At 45.8% G+C, this 13,224-nt stretch overlaps 1 protein-coding gene and 1 long non-coding RNA gene across 3 annotated transcripts in view; one reads left to right on the top strand and one right to left on the bottom strand.

The window, feature by feature from the left end:
• CCBE1 (collagen and calcium binding EGF domains 1) overlaps positions 1–10,022 on the bottom strand; it is a 262,268-nt gene extending 252,246 nt beyond the window's left edge. Inside the window, exons 1-3 of one of the 2 annotated variants that reach the window (XM_033238846.1) lie at positions 9,272–9,388; positions 8,922–9,176; positions 8,337–8,417 (exon numbers count right to left, since the gene is read on the bottom strand). In XM_033238846.1, coding sequence (XP_033094737.1) covers positions 8,337–8,417; positions 8,922–9,052 — 212 coding nt within the window. In that variant the 5' untranslated portion in view covers positions 9,053–9,176; positions 9,272–9,388. Of the gene's footprint in view, positions 1–8,336; positions 8,418–8,921 lie in introns of both variants that reach the window. The other variant, XM_033238838.1, reaches the window with a different exon arrangement.
• Positions 10,023–10,127: 105 nt separating this feature from the next.
• LOC117099588 overlaps positions 10,128–13,224 on the top strand; it is a 65,665-nt gene continuing 62,568 nt past the window's right edge. The window contains exons 1-2 of the long non-coding RNA XR_004443902.1: positions 10,128–10,260; positions 11,894–12,084. This is a non-coding gene — a long non-coding RNA (uncharacterized LOC117099588). The remainder of the gene's footprint in view (positions 10,261–11,893; positions 12,085–13,224) is intronic.

Here is a 13,224-nt window from a genome sequence, read left to right on the forward strand (position 1 = left end):
ATAGGAAGTCAGGCAGCAACCAGAGTAGCAACTGGATCTAATCTCAAAGGACACATCAGTGAAAGAGCAGCCTTTTGTGGTTACTGAGTTAAAATTGTTTCCAATTACTCTGTATTGTTTCTCTGAGAGTGAGTGAGAAGTGATACAGAATTTTCCCTCCCTCCTTCCCTCTAACACCTGTTCTTGTGGGAAAGCAGGGGGACCCCCTTTAAAACCTTGATCCTCTACTCCAAAGCCAGTGTCTGTGACACAATTAACACATGGGCAGGAACCCACACGTCCTCGTCAGGTGTTATTTAAGATAGCAAGTTCAAGGAGTTAGCCATAGCTGCCAGAATCTAGCACCTGCTACACATTTAGCAATTAAAGTTAACAGGTCTAACTGGAAACCAGTGAAAACAATGGCAGCATCTCAGAGGTACAGTTAATCTCTGGTTTTTAGAACAGACTTCCTAGCTCAGATTTTAAATAAAGCACATTTGGAAAGGAAGAGCAGTTCTTTTTTTTTTTTTTTTTTTTTGAGACGGAGTCTTGCTCTGTCACCCAGGCTGGAGTGCAGTGGCCAGATCTCAGCTCACTGCAAGCTCCGCCTCCCGGGTTTACGCCATTCTCCTGCCTCAGCGTCCCAAGTAGCCGGGACTACAGGTGCCCGCCACCTCACCCGGCTAGTTTTTTTGTATGTTTTTAGTAGAGACGGGGTTTCACCGTGTTAGCCAGGATGGTCTCGATCTCCTGACCTCGTGATCCGCCCGTCTCGGCCTCCCAAAGTGCTGGGATTACAGGCTTGAGCCACCGCGCCCGGCCGGAAGAGCAGTTCTTGAAGGCCTAACAGATTTCAGTTAAATCTTATTGTTTACTTTTAACATAGTCATTCTGTCATTCAACAAATACATATAGAACAGCCTCTCTGTCCAGACACAGAGCTAGCCTCTGAGAATATAGTCATGAATGAGAACAGATGGCCCAGACAGTTGACAGCCCATGCTAGAGATGGCCTAACACAGGAGAGGAGAAGGCTGCCTTCGGCATGCAAGGTGTGTGATTCAGGTCATTCTGCACAAAACCACCTCCACCTATACCCTGCTCTCTTCTTCACAAGTTTTTGTTTGTTTGTTTGTTTTGAGACAGAGTCTCGCTCTGTTGCCCAGGCTGGAGTACAGTGGCGTGATCTTGGCTCACCACAACCTCCGCCTCCCAGGTTCAAGTGATTTTCCTGCCTCAGCCTCCTGAGTAGCTGAGACTACAGGCGCGTGCCACCATGCCCGGCTAATTTTTAATAATTTTAGTAGAGAGGGGGTTTCACCATGTTGCCAGGCTGGTCTCAAACTCCTGACCTCCTGATCCGCCCGCCTTGGCCTCCCAAAGTGCTGGGATTACAGGCGTGAGCCACTGCGCCTGGCTCGAGTTCTTCACAACTTTCATATCATTTCCTCCCTGAACTACATGCCCTGAATGAGCCAACTCTTCACAGAGCTGCCCTCAGTACCTGGCCTTAGGTATGCCAGCCAGAGGACAAGGAAGCAAGCAGAGGAAAGAAATCAGAACGGGCCTGGGGCTGATGATCCGATTTCTAGTCTTCTTTCTGCCAGTAAGACCCTTCATAATCCTGGACAAGGGATGAAAGTGGTGTAACTTCAAGTTCTAGTTCAGGCTGTGTCTTCCACTGGCTCTTATGGCCACGAGTAGAGTAGCTTGGTTAGTCAGGGAGGTAGCAGGAAACAACAATACTCTAATTTTCCCAGGGCACTAGGTTTCTGGGCTCTCCTACATTTCAAAACAGCATCTGGAAATGAGCGATGTTTCTGGCTGCGGTCTCAAATTGCTCTTTCAAAAAGATAAAGTTCATAGGACTCACAAAATTCAACAAACATCCATTGAGTATCTAAAACATTCAACATGCAGACTTGGCAAGATGTAGTGATGACGATGGGAGGTATTACTAACATAGCGCTTCCTATGTGTCTTGAATTTTTCAAAGCACTTTATATGTATTAAGCACAATCCTCACAGTGGCCCTATAATTTAAGTACCAATTGGATGCTCATTTTACAGAGGAGAAAATTAAAAGCACAGAGATTAAAACTGTCCAAGGTCACAAAACCACCAAGTAGTAGAGCTGGGATTCAAACTGCAGCAAAGAGTTTATATTATTTTATGTGTTTTGACATTATCGAACCTCTCCCACCATAGGAACTTGGTGACTTGCCAGAGAAGTGCACTATACAGTCTTTCCTCAAATGTGTCCTTACCTAGAGCCCAATGCTATCAATCTGGTAGTACTATTGTAATTAAAAGGACCTTGCTCTTCAAAGTACTCCAAGTAAACACATTTGCAGAAATATCACATTAATTTTCACATTCTCACAAGACTTGGCAACACAGTTGCATTATCTCAAAGAAAGGTGGTTGTTTTACATCCCCCATGTCACTATTTCCCATGATAACGTGGGAAATTAGGCAAGAACACTGTCTAATGAGGCAGCACTAGCTGGACAGATGAATACCAGCAGGGCAGATGAATACCAGCAGGGCAGAGGGGCACCCGGGGCATCCATACCACTTAGCCTCCACGGGGAGCTCCATGAATCCAACGTCAAAAATCACAGCTAGTTTTTTAAAAGTATTTAACAAACAGTTAAAGAACCATTTCGTCAAGCCAAAACACACACACACACACACACACACACACAGACACACAACCACGAAGCCATGCCTATCTCATCTTGTTTTCTGTGAAGGTGATGGCAGTCTGTTGGAGTGCGCATCCCTCAAAGGTCTACAATGTGGCCAAGGACTTTGATTGTACATTGTTCTTTTTTTAAATAACCGTTCCAAATATCGTGAGATGCATTGTTACACGAAGTCCCTTGCCTTCCTAAAAGCCACCCTACTTCTAAGAAGAAGGGCTCAGTCCTCTCCGGAGTCCACACAGGGGAGGTGATAGCATTGCTTTCATGGAAATCATGTAATGCAAAAATGTTTAAATCTTCATCTTAAAAGTATTTTATTTTGACCAACCTTCATGGCCCCCCTTTTCTGTCCCCCAACTTGAGACGTATGAAGGCTTTTGGTCTCCCTGAGAGTAGGTGGAGGCAGCCAGGGCTTAACTGTACACCGACTTGAGACCAGTTGAATGAAAGTACACACTTTTAAAAAGGGGGGAAAAACCATTTTGAAGAACATGGTTAAATCTTCTTTTGCCCAAAAGCCATTTCTAGCTGCTTGTCTCTCTTCCCCATCACTAGTACAGCATATGAACTACATGACTTTGAACTCAATCATACAGCATTGCTTATTGGTCACAGTTTCAAAGACCTTGATATAAAATCAAGTCTGCAAACTGAGGCCAGAGATTGTATTTTATCGTTTTATATTCAAACATTTCCTAGGACTATTCTGAGCTTGAAATCAATGCACAACAGATTATTAATTAAGAAGTCAAGGGTTGATTAGGATGTTTATTCCACAGCCTCAATGAAAACTGGGTTTCATTAGTGTTTCCTACACACAAGCATATTTCTTGTTTAAGGAAAGCTTTTTTTTTTTTTTTTTTCTTGAGACAGAGTCTTGCTCTGTCACCAGGCTGGAGTGCAGTGGTGAGATCTCAGCACCCTGCAACCTCCACCTCCTGGATTCAAACGATTCTCCTGCCTCAGCCTCCAAAGTAGCTGGGACTACAGACATGCACCACCACACCCAGCTAATTTTTGTATTTTTAGTAGAGATGGGGTTTCATGATGTTAGCCAGAATGGTCTCGATCTCTTGACCTTGTGATCCACCTGCCTTGGCCTCCCAAAGTGCTGGGATTACAGGCATGAGCCACCGCACCCAGACAGGAATATTTTTATTGATATCACCCAATAAAGGAAAGGTAAAACCTTTTGTTCAAACTACATGGTTTGGGAAAGGGGGGAAAAGAACTTGTGGGCAAAACTTTGATACCCACAAGACGGGTAATGCTGTAATAACTTTATATGCTTAGTTTGGCTATCAGTTCAGTTCAGCTACATCACCCAACTCTGATATCCTAACTATGGGTAAGAATATTCCCTGTGTCACATTATAATGCTGAGCAAATACATAAACTCACTAAGCTGTCACTGGCATTCATTTGAGAAGTGCTTAATAAACACTGGGTACTTGGCACAATACACAATGGGGATAGACAGTCCATGGAGACACTGACCCTGTGATTAAGATAAAATCCTACAAGGAAAGAGTTATGTATGTACGCACGAATTTTGTGTATAATATAAGCTCAGTTGTCCAAGACAGACTGCAAGGGCAATGGTAATTCAGAAAGCCTGAATGTGATCCTGGTGGATGACAGTGTTTTCTGTGAAACTCTGTCTTTGAAATTTACAGCCATCTGGGTTTACAGTCTTCTTACTTATATCCCAGAATCTGGAACATCCCATACGCACCTCTGGGATGATGAAAGGGCTCATGCATTGAAGTCAGAAAACCCTGAGTTTGAATCCTGGCTCTCACATATAGTTTTGTGACCTTGGGCACATCATTCATATTTAATCCCTCTGAGATTTGCTTCACTTCTTTGCCAAGCTCAGATAATACAAATGCTACAAAGTTGGCTGTACGTGAGATGGCTGTATGTGAAGTGCATAAAATAGTGAAATACACTGTCAAATCCTCAAGTTGTCACTCCCATTTAATAATCTAATAAAAAATGCTAGAAGTGGAAAGGTGTTGCTTACATGAAGCTAAGTAAAACATAAGTAGGGTAAGGCGGTAGTTTCAGGACAAAGGATATTCAGAGTCCGTTTTTTCTTCTCCAAATCACTTAGTTTACCATAACTTTTGGGTATAATGGCAGATCAGATTTATCACTCACTCTATCATACTTATTTTAGTATTAAACCTATCTCTCATATTGATGATTTAAGAGATGAGGTCTTGGCTGGGAGCAGTGACTCATGCCTGTAATCCCAGCATTTTGGGAGGCCAAGGCAGGCAGGTCACTTGGGGTCAGGAGTTTGAGACCAGCCTGGCAAAATGTGGTAAAACCTCATCACTACTAAAAATACAAAAATTAGCCGGATATGGTGGCAGATGCCTATAATCTCAGCTACTCGGGAGACTAAGCCAGGAGAATCACTCAAACCCAAGAGGCAGAGGTTGCAGTGAGCCGAGATCACATGCCATCACACTCCAGCCTGGGCAATAAGAGTGAGACTTCATCTCAAAAAGTCTCACTCTGCTATACAGGCTGCAGTGAGAATGCAGTGGGGCATGACACGTTAGTAACTTTTTTTTTTTTTTTTTAAAGGAGTCTTGCTCTGTCACCAGGCTGGAGTGCATTGGTGCAATCTCAGCTCACTGCAACCTCTGCCTCCTGAGTTCAAGTGATTCTCCTGCTTCAGCCTCCCAAGTAACTGGGACTACAAGTGTGCGCCACCACCCCCAGCTAATTTTTGTATTTTTAGTAGCAATGGGGTTTTGCCATGTTGGCCAGGATGGTCTCCATCTCTTGACCTTGAGATCCGCCAGCCTCGGCCTCCCAAAGTGCTGGGATTACAGGCATGAGCCACCACACCTGGCCTAGTAACTTTTTTTTTTTTTTTTTTGAGACGGAGTCTTGCTCTGTCACCCAGGCTGGAGTGCAGTGGCCGGATCTCAGCTCACTGCAAGCTCCGCCTCCCGGGTTCACGCCATTCTCCCACCTCAGCCTCCGGAGTAGCTGGGACTACAGGCGCCCGCCACCTCGCCCGGCTCGTTTTTTGTATTTTTAGTAGAGACGGGGTTTCACCGTGTTAGCCAGGATGGTCTCGATCTCCTGACCTCGTGATCCACCTGTCTCGGCCTCCCAAAGTGCTGGGATTACAGGCTTGAGCCACCGCGCCCGGCCAAGTAACTTTTTAAAAGTCATTTTTAAACACACTTCAAGTTCAGAATTAGCTTCCAGAGTTCCTTCACTTGTGCTGAAACCCATTCACCAAAAGCCACCTGGTACAGAGAATTCTATATAGTCAAAGAACATTCCATCAGTAATGCTGCATTACTTACAGCTCAATTCAAAGTAACTTTTAAAGGCTGGCTTCCTGGAAGGCTGGTTCTTTATCTCACTTTAGTTTAACAAGGTAGGACAGCTAACTGTTTGGTCATCTGCAAAAGCCTCCATGCTCCTTTAAGGATCTGTCTAAATGGGTCTGCATGTATCCTGGGGATGAGGACACTGGTTTCTTACATCAGTGCTTCAAGATTGTATGCATCTCTCATTAAGACAGATTCTGATTCAAGAGATCTGGGGGCAGAGGCCTGGGATTCTAACAAGCTCCCAGATCATGCTGTGCAGCTGGTTTCCAGATGATACTTGAGGTAGCAAGGGTCTACAGGGTTAGGACAATCAAGTCACAAACTAAGGAAAACAGTATCCTCTATTCTTGGGGTTCAAGATGAGTCGATTATAGAAACAGGATAAGACCAATGGAATACAGAGAACGCTTGACTTCCATAGAGAAAATAGATCTAAAAACAAAATCTAAGATCTTTTCATATACACAAGGATCAATACCACTTTCAAGCTGAAAGCATCCTTTCCCATTCCTTTAAACAAAGTTCTTTCTTCTTCTCCTTGATATAAAACATCATTTTTGCTAGATCTCATAGCAGTTTGAGTAGCTGTTAGTGAAAACACATGCCAAGGTGCTGCTAGTGTCTCCTGTTGAAAGAGTATAAAAGAAACACCACACTGCTTTAAAAAGTCTGGAAAAGACGACAGTAATGGCATTAACAAACAGAATAATCGGGCACCAAATGGTTTCTGAAAATCTAACATGCATTCTGTAACTGTCACTGATTTATGTGAAGTCTGACCTTCAGGGACTGAACAAATGAGCAAACCACCTCAGTGTCATTTCCCATGTTAAATTCGAGTCTTTATACCGTGCTGATAGGAAAACAATGTGTCCTAAGAAACACTGTGGTCGTGTGGATAAAAGACAGGGCTGGAACCAGGCAAGCAATCCTGCTGCCAGTACCACCAGGTCACTTCAGGAGCTCAGTGAACTTGCTCACCCAGTTAGCCTCTTGAAGACTTAACCTGCCAATTGAACATACTCCTTTCTCCTCTACTACCTCTCTTTTTGTTCAGCGTTCACGCCCCGCACATGCCAAGAGTCACTCCTAAGCGCAAGGAGTGACTGTTGATTTGCCTAATTGTTGTCCCTCCACTGCCAACAACAGATTTAAGAGCAGAAGTACATGATGTAACTGATGGTGCTTTTGCACCCATAAACTGACAGCCCTGGAATCACTTACGTCTGAACCTTTGGGTATATGAAATGCTCTCAGCTGCAGGAAACGCTATCATTGATTCATAGGCAACAACCTTTTGAGGAATAAAACATTGTTTTCTTTCAAGTTCGTTTCTAGGGACTGCTGTGTTACCGTGTACTACTCAGTATTTATCCCGGCAACCCGAACAGAGTACATGAGTCTCAGAGACAGTCAGGTGTGGGCATATGATCACAGTACCTTGTACAGCGCCTCTAAAAAGCAGATACCCAATAAACGTTTATGGGTGCATGCTCCCCTATCCAGTGAGAGCACTGGAACAGAAGCCAAGGATTCAATGGTGAAAAACCAAAATCAACCCTCATCTCCAAAAGGCTGCAAGCAGAACAGTGGTTCTCTCCTTTCGGAGATAAGAACCACCTGGGGATCATTTTATAACTACCGATTCCCTAGCCCCATCTACGCTTAGTGGTCACCCGGGGTCACTCATTTAACAGATACCCAGGTGGATCTGTGGCCCACATTCTTAGAAATACTTTTTTCCTCTGCCCCAACAATCTTTTTGTCTTCACTCAACACAACCACTCACAATCCTCCTCCTCCATTTTTGTCCAGAGGCCGTGACAGTCACACGCTGCCCCAACAGAAGGTCAGAAGACAGTCAAGTGCCAAGAATTGCCTTGTTGACTTTGTGCTTTCACAACAAAACACGAATACAAAAGCCGCCATCCGTGTTTGCTACGCCCCACTGTTTACACCCAAAATCCAATCCAATCTCCTTCACAGACTTGTAGCCGCCTCCTCTCCAACTTTCGCCACACAAGTATTTCAGGGAGCGGCAAACATCCTCAGGATCTCAGGGCACACACCCTAGATGCAAACTCAGTTGCCCACTGTTGCTCTGACTCCTATCCAACCAACACTCAAAGATTCGCACCGCGCAGCACGCACCCAGCACGTTCCAGTGTAAACGCTGCTCAGGTCCCAAGCGCGTCTCCAAACCCCTCCTTTACGGCGGGCGCCGCCTCCCAGTCAGCCCCGGTGCGCAGTGGCCAACAGTCCGCAGAGCCCCCAGGCTTACCTGTAGCACGTGGTGAGCTCGCCTGTAGGCTTCAGACACGGGTATTTAGTCGTCGCGATTTTACTCTCTGAGCAGATTTCTCTACGAAAAAGTGCAGAGGAAACGTTTGATTCTCAGCGAGACAGCGGAGGTGGGCAGTGCGCGCTGGGGAGTCCCTGGCGCGTGGGGGATCGCCCGGCTCCGCGTCCCGGCGCGCTGGGCAGGGGCTGGTCCCCAAACGGGTACGCGGAGCAGACTCCGGGCACAGGGACGAGCCAGGCGAGGGTCACGATGGAGCGAACCAGCTCCAGGAGAAAGGAAGCGGGGTTCACGAGCTGTGCCCGCCGGTGTGGTACCCGGGGGGAGGCAGGAACGCTAGACGGAGGGTATCCCAGACGCTACCAACGGATGGCAGGGCGCATGGGCTGATACCCGGGAGCTAAGGGAAGTGTAGCCCAGGACAGCTGAGCACTCTCCTTACGGCCAGAGGAGTGAAGGCGTGCGGATCGCTGCGGGAGTGGGCGCCGAGGAGCACCGCCGGCACCCTGGCGAGCCGGACGCGCATCCAGCAGGAGCTTGCCCTCCGCTGGGGCTTGCAGCGCTTACCTGTCGCCGTCCTCCGGCTCCTCTCTGTAGGTCCACGTGTGTCCCAGCGCCAGGAGCAGCAGCAGCGGACCCAGGCTCCTGCCCAGCTGGCCCCTGGCAGCTCCTCCCCGGCTCGGAGGCGGCGGCACCATCAGGGAAGCTCCCGGCTTCTTCCCAGAGCCGAGCTCTGTCCCGGCCCCGCGTCCTCCTCCTCCGCGGCCGCCGCCTTCCCTCTTCCCGGCAGGGGGCGCCGGAGAGCAGGGGCGTTTGCACCACCTGCACGGGGAGCAGAGGTCCGGAATATTATGTGGCTGGGGAGAAAATAATGCTAGAAGTTGGGGTGCCAGCAGAGAGGCAGGTAAAGGGGGTACCTGCGGTGTCCGGCCGGCACGAGGGCCCTGGGGTCCAAGTTGTCTCGTCGGGACCTTCACGCCGGATTGACAGACTTGCCGGATTCGGCTTGGGGCTGCGTCCTCGACTCTTCCCTCTCCCTCCTCTGGGAGAACCGCGCAGGGTGAGGAAAGCTGGCGGTTGTTTGCATTTTGCATCAGGGTCGCACGACCGGGAGGAGGAGGAGCTGATTCTCCACTGGGGAGAAGAGGGAGGGGGAGGAGAGGGGTTAATAAGCTTCCTTCCTGTTGTCCATGGGTGTCTAAAGCCCAGGGTCAGGCCAGTGTTCGCCTTTCCTCCTCAAGGACCTACCCTGCGCTTTTCAACTATCTTAGTCTTCTTTTCTTTTAGATTATGTGAGGAAGGGGGAGTTGAAAGACAAACGGGCCTCTCAAATTGTTCAAACCTGAAATAGCGCTGTTTATATAGTATAATCACTTTCTTAAAATCTTTAGAAGAAATTTCTCTGGTTGTTTCATTGGTCAATAAACTATGCTCTGTCTTCTTCATAACTCGAGTTCGGAACAAGTAAGGAGGTCTTTCTGGGAGCCTTACATCTCCTTGCCCTCAGCGGCGTTAATACTGTTTCCATGCTGAGCACATCACAGCTGGAAACGCCCCCTCCCCCATCAAATGAGACGCGTGGGGGCAAATTAATTACAGGTGCTGCTACCTGCTAGCGTGTGCAGCCGCGTTTATAGGTAACAAGAAAACGGAGGAGGGGGGCCCTAAATTGGCTTCCTTGACGGTGACCCTAGTTGTAATTCGCGTGTCAGCAACTTAACACTTTGTTGTTCTTTAGGAGTTTTCTCATTCCTTTCAAGAGAAACTGGGGACGTGGATGTGGCCCAGAAATAAGTTGGAAAAGTTCTAATGCCTAAGCTCTAAAATTTGCATGGTTCTGCATCTCACAGGACAACGAGGTGAAAAGGTGGCTTGTTGACAAGTGACCGGTATATAAGTTGGTTAGGTAAGCACGTGTTTTGATAAACAGAATATCCTGGTCAACTGAGAATTACCACACATATCACATACATATTTATTTATTTTTATTTTTATTTTGAGACAGAGTGTTGCTCTGCCACCCAGGCTGGAGTGCAGTGTCTCAATCTTGGCTCACTGCAACCTCTGCCTTCCGAGTTCAAGAGATTCTCCTGCCTCAGCCTACCAAGCAGCAGGGATTACAGACGCATGCTACCACAGCCGGCTCATTTTTGTATTTTCAGTAGAGACAGGATTTCACCATGTTGGCCAGGGTGGTCTTAAACTCCTGGCCTCAAGTGATCTGCCCAACTCAGCCTTCCAAAGTGCTAGGATTACAGGCATGAGCCATAGCAGCCAGCCCACATTGATATTTTTGATAGCAATGACATTCTCATTCTTCTGTAGAATGCTATGTCTTTTCCTAAGATTTTTCATATTCAAGATTTTATTTGGTTCCCACAATATCCCTCAATCTGAGCATCTGATTTCTTAGTTCGGTGAGGTGCGTTTTTGTTGGTTTATTTTACAAAACTTACATATTTGGAAGACCACCCACTTGATTTTAAAATATGACACTGCTACTTAACACAAATAAGTTAATTTTTATTTGATAATTCAGAAGACATTTCAGAACGTTGCAAAACTGGAGAGTGATCATCATGAGGTCAGAAAAAAAAAACTTACCATGAGGTCAGAAAAAACTGGATTCAAACTCAGGCTGTTTGGTTTCCTAGAGGAGTGATCTGAAGCAAGTTACTTAACCTTCTGACACTCCATTTTCTCATCTGTAAAATGGGGAAATATCTCTCATCAATTTTTATGAGTATTAAATGAAGTAATAACTATATTACTATATAAATCTATAGCATTTTGTTTATCATGCCTGGCATATATTGAGTGCCCAGTAAACATTATTACTTGTAACGTAATTATTGTATTGCATACAACTTTAAGTTTTTGCCTTCTAGCTTTCTAGCTTTTCACTTCCTAGATATATAGGAATCCATTTGATAACAGTTGTTTGGGTTCCCAAAGAGAGACCTCACTAAGCACATGAGAAAGAAAGCCCTTCTGGGGTTTATGATAATTGTGTCTCTTCAGATTGTGACAAAAAACTGATTTCCATCTTGGGAGGGAGAGGCCATCTTGTAGGAGGTTCCATTTTTAATTCCTTACCAATTACTGTATTTTGACAACTTGCTGTCTTTTTTCTCATCTTTACTCATTTTATCCTTCTACTGTTGCATTGTGGATGTTAGTTCTACAGTAATAGAGCGTGGTGTAGAAGATTAATTATCAGTTTCATTAAACAGTTACTAGGGTACAAGTAGACCTGCAGCATTTCAGGGAAAGTGATTCAGGCTGCAAAATAACAGCAAAACCATTAAACACAGATGTGTGGCAGAAGACTGGCATCAGAGCCGACTCTGCCGCCTTTTTATCTTCAGCTCCTGGTGCTGAGCGCCTATGAGAATGAGGGGTTAGAGAAGGTGCTGGGACCCAGCAAACAGCTCGGGTTTGCACAGGGAGGAAATCCCAATGGTGGGTGGTCAGAGCATTTCATACATTTCTGCAAGGGGTGAGCTGGAGCTGAAACCTTCTGAAAAAACTTTGTCTAGAGGCCTGTAATTTCAACCTACTGCCAGCTACTGACAGCATGGAGTGCCATGGAGGGGTCGCTGGTCCGGGGAGCACTGCCAAGCTGGAAAGAGCTATGGATGGCCATATATGGATACCTGCCCCGGAAAAACTCAATACTCCTGTAGAAGACAAAACCTGCACTGCCCAGGATGCGGGCTGCATAGGAGAGGTCAGTGCTGGGGCTGATTGTGGTGGGAGCCTCAAGGGTGTTGAGTTTTCTTTCCTCCCTTCTAGACCATGCGCAAGCCCAGGCCTGCCCTGTCCCCTCACCTATGAAACACTGGCCTGAGAGAACTTTCCATCCACCTCTTTCATAGGAGTGTTACAAAGATTAATGATAGGGCCCTAAATGGTCCTTGAGGGAGGCTGTGTGTGATTATGTGATTATTTCTTTTCAGCATACCACTTCTCTGCAATGTTTTTCATAAAGATCTGTCAGTTTCCCTGAAACAAACCAGAGAGTGGATAGTTATACAATTTACTGTGTCCTGCGGACGTGGGGCTGTGTCTGGGGCTTTCTAGTGCATACTATGTTATAGGTTAGAGTCCCTGGTAGACCAGGTATTGTTAAGTAGTACTGCTGCATGTTGCCTGGGGGTGGGGTGACTGGCTGGAGAATAGAGAGAGGACTGCGTACAAAAGTAAAATGAAAGGAAAAAAGAAAAGTAAACACCAGGCCACAGGGCAGAGAATATGCTTCTAAATAAAACCAATGGTCTCTTCTCAGTTTTAAGGGACTCCACCATCTTATTTGGAGAAAATCGGGATATAAAGAACAGACCACCACCAATTGGGACAATTCATTTCACTATTTAAAGATTTTCCTATAAAAAGGATTTGTGATGGTTGACAAAAAGTAAACTATTTTATCGTGTGTGTGTGTGTGTGTGTACATATGTACACAAAGTGTATGTAGTATAGGGCAAAATTAGATAAAGAAATTAAAGCAAAGGAAAAATCAGGATCAAATAATAAAATAAAGCTGATGTTATGTTAACTGGCAGGGCTGTATAAGCAGAAGGTCCCGGGCCACGTTTCAAGCAGATCACAAGTCAGTTCTCAAATTCTCAGAAGTCAATTCAGGATAATTACATGATTAGTCATGAGATTCAAGGTAACCATAAAAGAAAAGTCTATAAATTGCTTAGAAAAAAATGACAGATTATTCCCCCGGTCTCCCTGAAATATAGCAACAGTCACCTAACTGTAAGGTAAGTTGAAACAAGACTCAACAAGTGTGGGTAAAGTTCATATTGTACTGTGAGTGATAGACATATGATAAGATATCCCTTGGCCGGGCGCGGTGGCT

The sequence above is a fragment of the Trachypithecus francoisi genome, unplaced genomic scaffold, assembly GCF_009764315.1.
Source record: "Trachypithecus francoisi isolate TF-2019V2 unplaced genomic scaffold, Tfra_2.0 Contig01474, whole genome shotgun sequence".
Lineage (NCBI taxonomy): Eukaryota > Metazoa > Chordata > Mammalia > Primates > Cercopithecidae > Trachypithecus > Trachypithecus francoisi.